This window comes from Polypterus senegalus, chromosome 17 (genome assembly GCF_016835505.1).
Source record: "Polypterus senegalus isolate Bchr_013 chromosome 17, ASM1683550v1, whole genome shotgun sequence".
Lineage (NCBI taxonomy): Eukaryota > Metazoa > Chordata > Cladistia > Polypteriformes > Polypteridae > Polypterus > Polypterus senegalus.
The window spans coordinates 93,153,891-93,171,067 of record NC_053170.1 but is presented as its reverse complement, the minus strand read 5'-3'; the positions used below and the strand labels follow the sequence as shown (position 1 = coordinate 93,171,067).

Sequence of the window (17,177 nt, the reverse complement as noted above, 5' to 3'; positions counted from 1 at the left end):
TTGGTAGCCATTCCTGTGTGGAGTCTTCTTAGGTTTGATGCATTGAGCTTCACACACCTGAATTTGGTGATTTTCTGCCAATCTTCTATGTAGATCCTCTCAAGAAATGTTCTATTGGGTTCAAGTTTGGGCTCTGGCTTGGCCAATCAAGGATGTCCCCAGAGTTGTCCCTAAGCCACTCCTGTGTTGTCTTTGCTTTGTACTTGTGGTCATTGACCTGTTGGAAGGTTCTTCCATTTAGGAATAATTAAAGGCCACTATGATCTTGGAAACCTTCAATGCTGCTGAATGCTTTTTGTAGCCTTTCCCAGATCTGTGCCTCAACACAACTCCATGTCTAAGCTCTGCTGGCAATTCCTCTGACCTCTTGGCTCGGTTTTGTGCTCAACTGTGGGACCTTCGATAGACAGCGGTGTGCTTCTCCTAATCCACAGGTGGACTCCAGAGAAGGTGTAGAATCATCTCAGCATTAATAATAGACTGGGATGCACCACAGTCAGATGTCAAGTGTCATAGCGATACTTTTGTCAGCGAGATATTTCAGTTTCTTGATTTAAAGCTAGGGGGCTCTACCCCCTGCTGGCTTCGCTCGGCAACCCCCATGCCTGCGATACACGCTAGCCTCTTTACGGTTCTGACGCTCACGTATGGGGATGCGGTTGTACAATTTAAACAGATTTTTATTTTCATGGGAATTGTTACATATGCATAATAGACCTGACTATTTTACATTACAGCGAGTAATTAACCGTAGTAAAACGTAATAAATTGAAAGTAAATTATGCTTCATGTTGCGTTAGAGGTATTCGTTGAGTTATACATTTACGTTCTGTTTGGCTTTGAAATTAACACGCAAATACTTTTTAAACTTACACTTTTACAGTTAAACTTTAGTAAAAAAAAACAATTTTTTGAATTAAATTTTCATCAATATAGCACTGAATTTTGATTCTGTGTTTGGACTTTCATTGTGACGACGCAATGTAGAACTGCCTGTGAGTGAATTTGGTTTCTCTCTATTCAATAAAACGTCTTTTTCGAATGTTTTGTCTCTGTGATTTGTTACTTGTCTTTGCGAAAGCTATTCTAATGGGAAACTGTAAACGTATTAATTCGAATGGCATATTAAGATCTGCTTTATTGTGTAATGTTACCCCGTAAAGATGTACTACATTGCCTTTCTTGGATACATCCTTCTTTCTATAGTAATTCGTGTGGTGGAAGACCAGGCGGTGTTAACGGTTGTAGATATTCTTCGTGATATTGTAAGTTGATATTTATATCTTCTGCACCATCACCACCAGCTGTTTCACCAGAGTCTATTGAGACGCATTTAACCAATTTGCCGTGTAACCGATCAGCATTTTTGCTGTTAATTCATTTGACTTCATTGTTTCTCTGTGCTAGGATTGCCCGTGTACTCATTTTGTTGATAACCCTTCGTGATCAAATTCTTCATTAGGATTTGGACATAATACATCTTCTTTATTTGTGAACTTAAAGTGAGGGAAATGTTAAAATTTATAAGAGCACAAGAACTGTGTCTGTCAAAAGCATGCACACGAATGAGAGGTGAGAGGACCACGGGTGTGGGCCGTTAGACGGAAATGGTTGAGAGGAGGGCGGGACTTGAGAAAATCTTCCAAAATGTCTTGTCGAAGTTTTTTTTTTTTATATAATGAGAGATACATTTGCAAAAATATCTAAAATTCAATTTTCCGTGTGTTATTCTTCTGTATTGAGTGTTTGATGAGGGGGTAAAAAACAAATTTAAACAATTTTAGCACAAGGCTGCAAAATAACAAAAAGTGAAAAATGTGGAGAGTCTGAAGACTTTCTGAAGGTGCTGTACAGCCAATGACGACTTTCACTAAAATATTATACAGCTAAATAATTATCAAAAAAGAAAATTCATTTGCAATCTACTTTTCTAAGATATATTGTATGCAGTCTCAAATTCTGCAAGTTTTTCTAATTATCTCTTTATGTCAGGACTTCCTGTATTTACGCACATCTGTATGAGCAGAGGATTCTGTTCTACTTTCTTGTCAACTTCTTTTCATGTAAAGTCACAGGAAACGCAGTAGTTAATCGTCTTACTTTACTCCTTTTGCTGTCGCCATGATCCAAGGGTGAGAAAACTCTGAGAAAAGTAAAGGGTCTCATTTTTGCTTTGGGGGGTCCCAGAGCCTGGGCTGTGAATGCCCATCACCCTTTCAGAAATCCATCCAATCAGCTGCTGCCACTTCCTCGTGTGATGTCCGTTTGTGACAGTCCTGTCCTACATAGCCTTTGTCACAGAGAGGGTCTACTTCCAGACCCCCTGTTACTTGTATCACATTGCATTTGCCACAGGACTGGGATTTAGGGAATGCAAAATGACAGCTGGGTAAAAGCTGCATGAAACGATCTAGTGTTGTGAAGCAGGCCGAGGCGTGGAGAGTATTAGCTGCACTCCACTTTGGAGATGCATTACTTTAATGGTGACTCAATACCAACTGGCAAAACCTTTTTTTTTTGTGATCACATTTTTATTGATAAAATGAGAAGTACAGTAAAAGGAAACCATCAGTAACGGATATTTGGGCTAAATAAGAACAAACTCCCACTCATCATGCCAAGACCACCCCACCTTATTTCAAAATGGCTTTCTCAACCGAATCACAATAAAAATGATGACAGGTAAACACACACAAACAACCCACGTAGGCAGAGGTGCCAGGCAAAGTAAGGAAAGAAAAGATGAGGAAAGTGGACCGAAGGAATGGACTTGTGGAGCAACCGGCAACCAGCTCTTTACTAACTGAACAGCACAAAGCCGGTTGTGGACAGCAGAGATGGTGGAGTCACTGGTCTGAGATGTAGAGCTCAAAATGGTAGAATGAAGACTTCCAGACTGCAGTAGACACAAGGCCAGGAGATTTCCAGCAAGAGGCTAAAAGCAGTGGAGCTCTGCTGGGAAAAACAATGGGAATGTGAGGAAGGAGAAGAACGACGTGCAGGACAGGACAATGGAATGGGGGGAAGGCCAGGGGAGATTCCCAGGGTAAAGACGACACTGGACGGGCAGATCTCTGCGGGTTTTCACTTCAACCAGCTTCTTGACGAGAATCCACGTATTTTCTGCTAAAGCAGTGTGGTGTGTGAGCCTTATTTTAGTTAACTCACTTGCTATGATCCTGAACCCTTAAATTGCATATTTCCGTTTTAAACTGCTGCATTAAGTTTTAATTGGTTCCCATTTTCTTACCCAGCCACCGTTAATAACAAACAGCAAATATCAAAGAATGTACCAGCTCTGCAGCCAATGTGGGAATGAGCATCATGAAGTATCCATGTTAATAAGACATTTAGAAATAAAAGAGTGACAAATGGAGAGGGTCCTGAAGTGCACATCTGTTTTGGTCCACAAGACCCATGGAGAGTGTCCTGAGAAAAGGTAACGCGATTCAAATTTGGCTTGGAGGAGTGAAAGCACCGACAGGCCATATAGTGAAATACCGAGTGTCATTATCTGCAGGGACTCTCTGCCAATTAGGAAACTGGTTGAAATGAAAACCTGCAGCCCCCCAGGACACAGGGGATCGGGTCATAATGCCATCTCTGGGGGATAGGGTACAGTCTATGGAGACATTTAAACTGTGTGTGCTGGCGATTAGGATCTTTAGAGCAATTACTGGCATTTAGAAAGATGATTTGCTAGCACAACACAGAAGATGGAGAGCGGTCAACTGGGAGAGCTTGGAGGGGAGCTTTGTGGAGGAGAGACTTACGAGGAAGAGCTGAAGCAAATGAATACCAGGGGGAGAGAAAGGGGCTCCACATGCCCCAAGCACAAATCTCAGCTGCAAATTCAAAACAAATGCAGAACTTGAATACGTTTAAAACGGTCAAGGATGGGCACATGAAGGGTAGTTGTGACCAAATCAATCAATCAATAAATAAATAAATAACTCGTCTTTTACGTTATCAATGTTTTTGCCCAGACTATTTTTAAATTGATTATCCACGACTGCTTCCGTCCACCACAGTTACAGGAGAGCCATATATGATGAAGGGGCCCACAAACACACACACACACACACACACACACTCTCAATATCTAGTTAAGAACACACTCAGAAGATGCAATTACTTCACTTCTCAGTCCTGCCAAGTGTTCAGACGCATCCCACCCACTGAGTAGGTGTCCAGACGCCACTGCTGAAGACTGGAAGTCAAGCTTGGAGGCAGAGGGGCCAAAGACAGCTGGAAGTGAACACGCGAGTCCTGATTTGATTAAAAACAACTGTCGGGCGAATGTGTTTTGAAGTTACTGCAAGACAAAAAGGACAGGAAGGAGACCAGGGTTCACATCCTGGGGTCTCCGCCCACATTCTGCAGCCATGCAGGTTTGGAGGATCAGTGATGCCAAGCTGGCTTGTGTGCGTGTGTGTGATGGACTGGCGTCCTGCCTTGTGCCCTATGCTTGCTGGGATTGGCTCCTACCCTGCTCAGGATTATGTGGCCTCAGGAGTATGGGTCTTTAAAAAGTAGGAAAGGAGCAACACCAGAAAAAGTAAAACTAAAGGCAGTAACCACCAAGGCAAAAAAAAAAAAAATGACCTCCAAATTTTTCCATACATGTAGAGGACCCCTGAACGAGCGCCCAGTTTCACCAGTAAACCAATAAGTGATCACCGGACAGGAGAGACCCCGCGTGAACCGCCCGTTGGTCATTAAAGCGCCAGGTGGAGTGAAATGAGAGCAGTGACTTTGCTATTGCGGCCTACTGTGTGCCTTGTGCCGTTACGTACTTTACGATCTTTAAAATGCCTTCAAACAAACGGTTTGTCAAGTAAGGCTTTAACGTAAAGAACAGGACTGCTTAAAATGAATGAGACAACAGCGTGGGTTCAGTGTGCGTACCACATGTCATGGTAGGACCACTCGGAGCAGTTCACATGCACAGTTTGTTAAAGGCCGTGGCCCTGACTGACGCGTTTACCAGAAAAAATGAAAACAACCGACTAAAGCAATGGACATGCAGGCAGAGGGGCACTGACAGCGGGCTTAATGGGGCCATTTGTCCCAGGCTCTGGGTCTAGTGGGGGCCCACAATGTTGCTTTATTTTTTTTTTTCCTGTTTTTGTAGTGCCACCACTACATATAAATATCCAGTGATATGACAACCACCTTTAATGTCAAGTGAAGCCCCTGGTATTTGTCCCCCTTTTAAAAACGCCTCTTGAATTGCTCAATGGCGTTCGCTGAAGTCTGGGAGAGGTGTGTGTCGCACTGAGCTCGGGGCAGAGTGTGGTTTTCAGTAAACTGAAATGGATCAACTCTTTGAGGGCTGAATATTTTATATATATATATCAGCTGTCTTCATGAAGGCACCAGCTGCCAGAGCTAAAGGAGGATCTGATAAGAGAGCATAGCGAATGAGCAAAGCAGAATACTCCGTGGACAACGTTTTTGCACATCACAGCTGAATCGGACTCAGACCTACCGCACTCCAGTTTTGATGCAACTGATCTGGTGATCAAAAACCAACGCGATGTACCAGCGTCAGCTGATCGTCGTGCTAAACACTTTCGTGTAGCGACGTCAACACCAGCCTCGAAAGAGTTAAAAACGACTTCCACTCAAAGGCGTACCAAGAAGAGACTGAACGCTCTCGAGACCCTGGCCCTCCGAATGGCAGCTTAAAAGTCAGATGAATTTCGTAGATGTAATTAAGGCCTTGGCAGCCACAAAAGCGCACAGGTAACCTCTGTAGAAACAAGTGCAGCACCATCACACTGTTTATCTTCTTCTTATGTAATACGCTACCGTGGCTGTCCGTTTGTCTGTCCAGGACTTTAACTCACCTGTAGCTCGCAAACTGTTTGACCTACTGACCTGAAATCTGGTAAACGTGTACTACGCAACATCTACTACGTGACGTCTACTATCTGCTTCGTGGTGACGATTGACCTTCAAGGTTATTCCTCTTTTTATTTTATTGTACAATCAACTCTTGGCAGCGGCCATGCGATGCATACGTATGGGCACCGTTCTGATCCCCTACCACCTTCGCCATCACTTCCCCTACGTCTTCATATCGTGGTATTTGGCCGGCTTGTCATCACAGCCAATACCCCCAGACCGCCAGATGGAGTCCTCCCTGCAGTATGGAGGGGCCCCAAAGACCAGCAGGGAGTCATGGACTTTGTAGTTTTTATCCTCAGCCCTGCTGGATACCACAGGGGCCGCAAGAGGGAGCTGCAGGGAGGACCGAAGATTCCTTTGTGCCCTATGACCCGGAAGTGCGTCAGCGGAAGAGCGACGTGCTTCCAGGGTGAAGAAAAGGACTTGTACCTGACCCGGAAGTGATACAAAAATCACATGGACTGGGGATTGGGAACACTTCCGGGTCAGGGAATATAAAGACTATGGGAGCTCCCAGACAGAGAGCTGAGCTGGTTGGAAGGGTGGCAACGCATCTGGGAGTGGAGGATTGATTTATTGTATTTGTTAATTGTGATTGTATGAGTATAGTGGAGGAGAGGGTGCTTTGTGCACTGTGGCGATTTAATAAAGTCATCGTTTGGACTTTTATCTGGTGTCTGGAGTCGTGGACAGGGGTTCAAGGGAGCGAGAGCGCCTCCTATCTGTCACAATATCTTAAATCATTCTTGAGGCACATTGAAGACTTGCGTGCCAGCTTTAGGAACACACACTAAATAATTGCAAAACACAAACTCTGACTTAATCAGTTTTAATGCGAAAAGATGCGGGCCGCTAGGGTGGAGAAAAGAAGAGCTGATCAGGAAGCAGCAAGTGCATCGACCTCTGAGCAAACGAATGCTAAACGTACAGAGAAAGAGGAGCAAAACTAGGAAGTCAAGTCAAGTGTATTCGTGCAGTGCGCCGTTTCTGGTTTATTATATTTATATTAAATGATGTTAAGATTATTTTGTTGCCTTTTGTTTGTAGTGCTACAAACTGCTGCGACAGACATAATGGATGGACTGGCATGAAGAACGGTCCCTAATGGTTCCTGTTCTCATTCCCAGTCAAAGGGGAGAGGCTGAGGGAGACCTCCCAGTACAATAGGTGCCAGTGTTCTCCTTTGGCATGGCTCCGATTTGGGCACCCACAGGGTTGCATACAGTAGATGTGATTGGCTCAGCTGCTCCTCACTGACACTCCAGGGGTCATCAAGCAAAACACCTGCACCCACAAAAGGTATAAAAAGAGGAGGTAAGGAAGGAAAAGAGTGACAAAGAAAAACAAAAGGAAGGAAAACCAAGAGAGACGGTCTGGAAGAGAGAGAGCGAGCGGACCAGGAGGAAAGGCTGTTAGGTGGACCCCAAGGGAGCAAGGAGAACGGCGCTGCAGGGGTGACGTCACAGCACACTGGCAGTCTCTTGTATTTGGTTACACGACAGGCGCTTGTAATGTTCTCTTAGTAAAGGTTTTGATAAACGGCCAATACGTTAGGAGACATGTTTAATGACATCACTGCATGGCAAATTACTTTCTCCCCTGTCATCCATCAATCTTCATTTTATATTGTGTTTCTCCCAACGAATACCATCACAAGTTTAAAAAAGAAAGCAACATCTTACAGTTGGTAGTTCGGCTCCCTAGTGGTTAAGGTGTTGGAGACTGTAATCCAGAAGGGCGCCGACTCCATCACCACCAGTGACTCCCTGTGTGATCCGAGGGGAGTCACTACGGTAGTTCTGCTCAGTAATCATGGTGCCATGTTGCATGTTCATTAGCACACAAAATGACATGAGGTGACCATAATGACCCTACAAAACTAGGGGTCCACACAGTCGGTCCTGGAAGACTGTAGTGGTAGCAGGTTTTTGTTTTAACCCAACCTGTTAATAAGAAGCCACTTATGCAGAAGCAACACTTTTTTACACTTCATTCTAGCAGCCTCCCTTTTTAGGATCTTCTACTCTTAATTGCGTATTTTAGTCTTAAACGGCTCAATTCATTTTTTAATGGCTCCTTATTTGCCGTAAGATGCAAACGACAAATGAGAAAAATATGTAGCAGGAAACGGAAGTGAAAAAAGTGAAGGGCCGAGAATCACCGTATACAGTCCATCCGGCAAGTATTCACAGCGCATCACTTTTTCACATTTTGTTATGTTACAGCCTTATTCCAAAATGGATTAAATTCACTTTTTTCCTCAGAATTCTACACACAACACCCCATAATGACAACGTGAAAAATGTTTACTTGAGGTTTTTGCAAATTTATTAAAAATAAAAAACTGAGAAAAATTCCATGTACAGAAGTATTCACAGCTTTTGCTCAATACTTTGTCGATGCACCTTTGGCAGCAATTCCAGCCTCAAGTCTTTTTGAAGATGATGCCTCAAGCTTGGCACACCTATCCTTAGCCAGTTTCGCCCATTCCTCTTTGCAGCACCTCTCAAGCTCCATCAGGTTGGATGGTAAGTGTCGGTGCACAGCCATTTTAAGATCTCTCCAGAGATGTTCAATCAGATTCAAGTCTGGGCTCTGGCTGGGCCACTCAAGGACATTCACAGAGTTGTCCTGAAGCCACTCCTTTGATATCTTGGCTGTGTGCTTAGGGTCGTTGTCCTGCTGAAAGATGAACCGTCGCCCAAGTCTGAGGTCAAGAGCGCTCTGGAGCAGGTTTTCATCCAGAATGTCTCTGTACATTGCTGCAGTCATCTTTCCCTTTATCCTGACTAGTCTCTCAGTTCCATCCCCACAGCATGATGCTGCCACCACCAGGCTTCACTGTAGGGATGGCATTGGCCTGGTGATGAGCGGTGCCTGGTTTCCTCCAAACGTGACGCCTGGCATTCACATCAAAGAGTTCAATCTTTGTCTCATCAGACCAGAGAATTTTGTTTCTCATGGTCTGAGAGTCCTTCAGGGGCCTTTTGGCAAACTCCAGGCAGGCTGCCATGTGCCTTTTACTAAGGAGTGGCTTCCGTCTGGCCACTCTACCATACAGGTCTGATTGGTGGATTGCTGCAGAGATGGTTGTCTTTCTGGAAGGTTCTCCTCTCTCCACAGAGTGACCATCGGGTTCTTGGTCACCTCCCTGACTCCCCGATCGCTCAGTTGAGATGGCCAGCCAGCTCTAGGAAGAGTCCTGGTGGTTTCACACTTCTTCCACTTACAGATTTGTGCCTCGAGACAATCCTGTCTCAGAGGTCTACAGACAATTCCTTTGACTTCACGCTTGGTTTGAACTGAACATGAACTGTCAACTGTGGGACCTTCTATAGACAGGTGTGTGCCTTTCCAAATCAAGGCAGAAGTCTACGTGACCATCATCATCAAGTCCTTCCGTGAGAACCCTAAATCCAAAGAGGACTGTTTCATTTATGTTAGGTAGAATACCCAGAGGGGACTGGGCGGTCTCATGGTCTGGAATCCCTACAGATTTTATTTTTTCTCCAGCCGTCTGGAGTTTTTTTTTTGTTTTTTCTGTCCTCCCTGGCCATCGGACCTTATTCTCATTCGATGTTAATTAATGTTGACTTATTTTATTTTCTTATTGTGTCTTTTATTTTTCTATTCGTCATCATGTAAAGCACTTTGAGCTACTGTTTGTATGAAAATGTGCTATAGAAATAAATGTTGTTGTTGAATTGACCACAGGTGGACTCCAATGAAGCTGCAGAAACATCTCAAGGATGATCAGGGGAAACAGGATGAACCTGAGCTCAATTTGGAGCTTCATGACAAAGGCTGTGAATACTTATGTACATGTGATTTCTCAGTTTTTTTATTTTTAATAAATTTGCAAAAACCTCAAGTAAACGTTTTTCATGTCGTCATTATGGGGTGTTGTGTGTAGAATTCTGAGGAAAAAAATGAATTTAATCCATTTTGGAATAAGGCTGTAACATAAAATGTGGAAAAAGTGATGCACTGTGAATACTTTCCGGATGCACTGTATACTCGCGTATAAGTCGGGGTCTTGAAACCCGAAAAATCGATCATAAAAATCAGACCCTGACTTACACGCCCGTTCAAAAATGCGACACTTCATTCTTTTTTTTACATCTTCTTGCCTCCTCCAATCTCACATCAGTTTTTCAGACATATCAAATTTTGTTGCAGCAGCGCAGTTACCAATTTCTTTCGCCACTTCAACGACTTTTAATTTAAAACCAGCTTCATATTTTCTTCTGATTGAACGCTCCATCGTAGATAAGGGATGCTCTTATGATAAAGGTGTATGAGGGTGTGAGATACCAAAAACACAAATCAGTGCAAATGTCACTTCGTAATAGTTTGGGTATCACCGTGTGGTCACGTAGACATAGAAAACAAGGCCGTGTGCTCCGTGGTTACTCTCTCAGGAGGGAGTCTGCATATCATAATCTCTTGGACCAATAGCGCGAGTTTTCCGCATTTAGCTTATACGACCGACATTATAAAATACCGGAAATTATACAGTAAAAGTCCAGACTTATCCACTGGAGAACTTATACGCGAGTATATACGGTACTCATCTGCTTCGGGCTACAAATCATTAGGATGATAAACTGGGAAAGGAAACAAAAATCTACGATATAAGGAGGTGTGGACATGTTAACAAGCCGTACAAATTAAACATGAGCGATTATTCACACCAACTGCTTTCTAATTAATCGGTCAGGTTAGAACAAAAACCAGTATGGACCTCCAGGACCAATTTCGCAGATCCCTACTGTAAAGCAACCTATACTTACACGGTGGAAATATGGAACTAACCGTGCGACACGTTTGTGGTGTTAAGTCATGGGGGTTTGTGTAAACAGCATATAAACAATAAGATGAAATAGAAGTTCAAACAGGAGGCCCACCTTGAGTGGCCAGTAGAAGGCAGCCGTCTCTGCTGGTGTTGGACGGTGGGGTTTACAAGTCACTCGTCGAGTGCCCGACGCCTACTGCACGCTGCGCCACAAAGGACAGAAAGTGCGCTGACGGTTTGTCAGAAATGCATTTAGCCAAGCAAAGCTGCACATGAAGAGCATCAGCGTCACGCGGACTGCAGCTCGGCTAGTCTGAGGAGCTAATGGGAGGTTATCGCCATGTTGGAGGACGTGTTTAGGTGCAGTGAGGCCGTTCAGGTTATTACACCACTAACTGCATTCCAAAAACACAATGGGAATCATGCAAGCGTTCTGTTCACCTTCACTCCTACTGGATATCGGCTTGCAGCCCCCATCTTCCTATGTGCAGACACGCTGACTGACAGGAGGACGGCGTGTCGATCTAAAGACTGGAAGCTACATGGTGTTACTTTCACTGTTGACCACTAGGATGAATAAGGGGACCACCAACAGGTTGTAACAATATTTCCCCAAACATCCCAAGATTTCCAAAATGGATAACAAATGGAGTTGACGAGTGACAAATTAATAAAGCCAACAGAATTCTGATCCTTTGTGCTCACTAGGCAGTGCACGTGCAGGGTGGGAACGTTCATTTTCAGCAGCAGCGTGACATTGACAGAAAACAAGCCACAATTAGCTCTCCTCACATGTAATTAAATAACAATGGCAGCCACTTGCCTGGCCTCCCCCCAACCAGGGGTAGCCTGCACAAAGCAACAGTCGCTAGACTTGAGCAAATTTCTTTTCTGTGCAAGACTGCTAAAAATATGAGCAAACCCACCTCAAAAAACTGGTACCAGTATGGCGAGCGGTGACCAAAAGGGTAAAGCCGTTGGCACCAACAGGCAAAGGTATGTTGTGCTAAAGGGTGCCAAGGTTTAATTTGTGGGAAAAAGTGCAGAAGCAAACAACTCAAAAAAGCCATGAAGTACACGAGGTGCAGCTCCAGATTGTAAGGAGCCAGAAAAGATTAGAACTGGCGGCCCAGCCAAGGAGGTTTACAACATTGTAAGATATGGCTGCTTTACATTTCTTTTGGTTTTTGAAGTGGGACACGAGGTGGTGAAGTGACTTACGGTGTCTGTAATGGGATTTGAACCTGCGACCTCATGGAGGCTGAAGTCCAAACCCTTAACCACTACACCATGCTGTCTGCCTTTATGGAGAGCAACCTGCTCCCCAACATAATTAGAAAATTAAATGACATCCACATTACTAACTGCTGTGGGACATCATCTGAATGAGACAAGGGGTCCGACTACTCCAGATAGCCTGGGGGCAGGGGGCTTACATCTCCCCCAATGACAGGGTGCACCCAAGACTTGCTCAGAAGGAACAGGAGACTGGGAGCAGCATTACTGTAACTAGGACAGCAGAAGATAAAGAGCAGCGCGGACTTTAGGTTGAGAATTCTGAGGAGTCCCCACCCCCGTACGCTTTATTGCACAGCATTCATATTCATATACAGTGGTGTGAAAAACTATTTGCCCCCTTCCTGATTCTTATTCTTTTTCATGTTTGTCACACAAAATGTTTCTGATCATCAAACACATTTAACCATTAGTCAAATATAACACAAGTAAACACAAAATGCAGTTTTTAAATGATGGTTTTTATTATTTAGGGAGAAAAAAATCCAAACCTACATGGCCCTGTGTGAAAAAGTAATTGCCCCTGAACCTAATAACTGGTTGGGCCACCCTTAGCAGCAATAACTGCAATCAAGCGTTTGCGATAACTTGCAATGAGTCTTTTACGGCGCTCTGGAGGAATCTTGGCCCACTCATCTTTGCAGAATTGTTGTAATTCAGCTTTATTTGAGGGTTTTCTAGCATGAACCGCCTTTTTAAGGTCATGCCATAGCATCTCAATTGGATTCAGGTCAGGACTTTGACTAGGCCACTCCAAAGTCTTCATTTTGTTTTTCTTCAGCCATTCAGAGGTGGATTTGCTGGTGTGTTTTGGGTCATTGTCCTGTTGCAGCACCCAAGATCGCTTCAGCTTGAGTTGACGAACAGATGGCCGGACATTCTCCTTCAGGATTTTTGGTAGACAGTAGAATTCATGGTTCCATCTATCACAGCAAGCCTTCCAGGTCCTGAAGCAGCAAAACAACCCCAGACCATCACACTACCACCACCATATTTTATTGTTGGTATGATGTTCTTTTTCTGAAATGCTGTGTTTCTTTTATGCCAGATGTAACGGGACATTTGCCTTCCAAAAATTCAACTTCTGTCTCATCAGTCCACAAGGTATTTTCCCAAAAGTCTTGGCAATCATTGAGATGTTTCTTAGCAAAATTGAGACGAGCCCTAACGTTCTTTTTGCTTAACAGTGGTTTGCGTCTTGGAAATCTGCCATGCAGGCCGTTTTTGCCCAGTCTCTTTCTTATGGTGGAGTCGTGAACACTGACCTTAATTGAGGCAAGTGAGGCCTGCAGTTCTTTAGACGTTGTCCTGGGGTCTTTTGTGACCTCTCGGATGAGTCGTCTCTGTGCTCTTGGGTTAATTTTGGTCGGCCGGCCACTCCTGGGAAGGTTCACCACTGTTCCATGTTTTTGCCATTTGTGGATAATGGCTCTCACTGTGGTTCGCTGGAGTCCCAAAGCTTTAGAAATGGCTTTATAACCTTTACCAGACTGATAGATCTCAATTACTTCTGTTCTAATTTGTTCCTGAATTTCTTTGGATCTTGGCATGATGTCTAGCTTTTGAGGTGCTTTTGGTCTACTTCTCTGTGTCAGGCAGCTCCTATTTAAGTGATTTCTTGATTGAAACAGGTGTGGCAGTAATCAGGCCTGGGGGTGGCTACGGAAATTGAACTCAGGTGTGATACACCACAGTTAGGTTATTTTTAACAAGGGGCAATTACTTTTCACACAGGGTCATGTAGGTTTGGATTTTTTTTTTCTCCCTAAATAATAAAAACCATCATTTAAAAACTGCATTTTGTGTTTACTTGTGTTATATTTGACTAATGGTTAAATGTGTTTGATGATCAGAAACATTTTGTGTGACAAACATGAAAAAGAATAAGAAATCAGGAAGGAGGCAAATAGTTTTTCACACCACTGTACATTAACTATGTAACATTTACATTCGAGAACTAATTTACAAAATGCAATTCTCAAACCTGCTTAATCCACTTAAGTGACGCCGCAGCCCACCATGGCAGCGCAGGGTGCAAGGCAGGAACCTGCCCTGAAGTGGGGCTCAGATACTCCACTATTTTTATTTTTGTATTTGCACTACATGACCAAGTGTCTGTAGTCCCAGTTATATACGAGCGTGGAGGACATTCCATTCCAAGACCACGAGCATTAATATGCAGTCGGGGGGCCCACTTTGTGGCTCTAAGAGTCTCCCCTCTTCTGTGTTTGTGGCATTTTGTGCCCCATTCAGGCAGAATGGGCTTAAACTGATGTCAGCCATTTCATGAAGCTCACGGCTCTTGTGCTGATGTTGCTTCCAGAAGCAGTTCAAGGTAAAGATGGAGGATCTAAACCTTAAAGATGGACTCTGTAATGCACTTTGAGCTACATTATTTGTATGAAAATGTGCTATACAAATAAATGTTGTTGTTGTTGCACAGAGCTGATTCCTAGAGAAGTGTCTGCATACTTTAAACCAGAAAGGCAAAAGTCAGGATAAGGCGCCTTTATCATCATCTTGGAAATCTTACGGCAGGCATCCTTTCATGGACAACTTTAAAGCAGCTGCATCCTTTTAACAACAAGATTTGCTTATTTAATAAAGAAAAAAAACCTCACAACTGCTCCGTGCACTCGTGTCCGCCGCAGACGTGCCACAACTCTTGCTTGCCGTGAAAATCTTGTGTCTCACAGCGCAAAGTGGGGGTCCGCTGTACCGACAATTCACCAGTCAGAACACGGTACTCACTAGAGCCCACCTTCTCAACAATCACAGGTGACAATGACAGCTCTCATGTCCAGCCGTGCATGTGGTGTCCACACAAGTGTCACACCACATGCAACTCTGAAACTGCAGAAGGAAAAAATCTTGTAATTAGCCACAGAGAGTGGAGTCGAGTGACTTGTGGCGACTGCCGTAGCCATTGAGGCCTGGCGAGAACTCGGCAACTGCAGTCATTACATGGGGCTTCCCTTCTGTCTAAAACTCATCGCGAGTCGTTTCAAAACGTCAATCAGACTCGGCCTTCAGGCAACCCCACGAGCCCCCTCGCTGCATTCCTGTAGCTCTCATCCCTCCCTTTCAGTAACTTAACTTGGGAATGCAAGCAATTAATAAATGGGCTTAGTGCTCACCGATACAACATGAAATGCTAACGATACTCGTTTTTATCCATCCGAAATGTGTTTTTTTTTTTTTTAGAACAAGAAAAGCTAACATAATACTGAATATCTAATACCAAATATTAAACATAATGGTTTCGACCGGTCTGAAATATTATACAGTATTAATATTGTGCTTCTTTTAAATACACAGCCTGTTTAATACTCACCAATACAATAAGAAATGTTAAAAGTCTAGCACTGAATCCATCCAACCCGCTATATCCTAACTACAGGGTCATGGGGGTCTGCTGGAGCCAATCCCAGCCAACACTGGGCGCAAGGCAGGAACAATCCACACACCAAGCACACACTAGGGCCAGTTTAGGATCGTCAATCCAGTGAACCCGGGTCTCCTAACTGCGAGGCTCTAGCACTGAATACTGAATGTAATAGTCTTCTCTCCATTAGAAAGTTATATTAATAGTGTTGTTCTTTCAAATATCAATGCTTAGCGATACAACCCAAGGTAATGACGACACTAGCTGGTTCCACCCGTCTGAAATGCTGGATTAAGATTGCGTTTCTTTTAAATAAATGTGCTTTGTACTCACCAATCCCACCTGGGCCGTCTTAACGTATGGGTATAAAGGGCACCGGCTAGGAGGCCCATGAATGTTACTGTTTTGCTGTCAAAGCAGGGAGCCCACCACACTACTTTGCCCGGGGGCCTGTGATGCGGACAATACAATACTGACTTTTGAATGCCCCTTTTTTCTACAAAGTTGTCCGGTATTTCTAAATGCTGTCGTTCTTGTATGTCGTGCATTTTCGTCCCCCCTTACAAGTGTTTGTTCGGTGACGTTGGCACGGCGGGCGAGGTTCTTATCAATGCCATTCCCCGACTTGTGGCATTATACCCACTTATACACGGGCTGTATTCAACAGTAAATGTCAGTTTGGGATCCTTCCGTTTTTCCCTTTCATTGCGCGTTTACTGTTTGAAAAGCAGAGTACGATGCACATTTGTATGAATAAATGTCGTCGAGCGTGAACGGCAGGTGAGGTGCAAGGCTCGGCTTTTTTGGGCAGTTGCGGCTACAAGGACTTCCCACAGCGTCAGTCCGTCAGTCAGCAGCAGCAGCATGACTTCTTCGCGGCCACCTCCCCAGTATGACAGTCGCACAGACCGCTCGCCGGACTGATACCTGTCGGATTATTATATGACAGCGACATGTGTAACGCATGTCGAATGACTCGTAAAATCTCCAAACCCAACACACATAGTGACCGCATGGGAAAAATCAAGAGAAGGAGGAGGAGGAGGAGGCGCGCCTCGCCGCCGCCTCTCGCCCCACGTTGCATTGTACCGTAGGTGTGAAACATTACATCATAGGAACGAGCAGCCGCTCGCCCCCCACAACCGGCGGCGCTTTCTTCTCCTCTTCCTTCGCCCGTCGCCCCACAAAACACCGAGCGTTTCTTCGCTCAAGGTTCGGTCTCGCGCCAAGTGTCAACAAATTGCTCGAAGCAAAGCCCCCGGGTTTTCTTATCGTCGAGTGCCCACCAACGCGCCCGCCCCTTCCTAACCCAGTAGAGCCTGATATACTGGAGCGAGGACGACACCAGTAGCAGAGGGAGCCGCGGCTCGAGTCGAGTACCGCCACAAACAAACAAACAAAACGCACGGCAAAAATGCCCAGCGTCAGTCCCGACGACGGCGGCCCCACGAATGAATGACAGAGCAGCTCTCTCCGCCTTTGAAATCCTCCAGTCGCTGCCTTCCTTCGCAACAATTGCCTTCTCCCGGAGAAACGCGATTTCATCTACCCGGGAAAGGGGACGCAGCACCTCCCCAACGTCTAAAAAAATGAGAATAAATAAAAAGGCCAACTGTACTCACCCATCGCCCACAACCACGCACTTTATAGCCTGCATTGGACGAAGAAAAGGCTGCTCGCAACGAGCCGGGGTGGCTGTAAATTCTAACTAACGGATCTGCTTCGCCGTGAAGCCAGCCGAGCGCGCATACGAGCCAGCTGCAGCAATCAGGAGCCGACTGCCGAACG

At 44.7% G+C, this 17,177-nt stretch overlaps 1 protein-coding gene across 1 annotated transcript in view; it reads right to left on the bottom strand.

The window, feature by feature from the left end:
- The window catches only part of LOC120517432 (ras-related C3 botulinum toxin substrate 3), a 40,971-nt gene extending 23,794 nt beyond the window's left edge, over positions 1–17,177 (bottom strand). Inside the window, exon 1 of the mRNA XM_039739763.1 lies at positions 17,012–17,177. Coding sequence (XP_039595697.1) covers positions 17,012–17,046 — 35 coding nt within the window. The 5' untranslated portion in view covers positions 17,047–17,177. The remainder of the gene's footprint in view (positions 1–17,011) is intronic.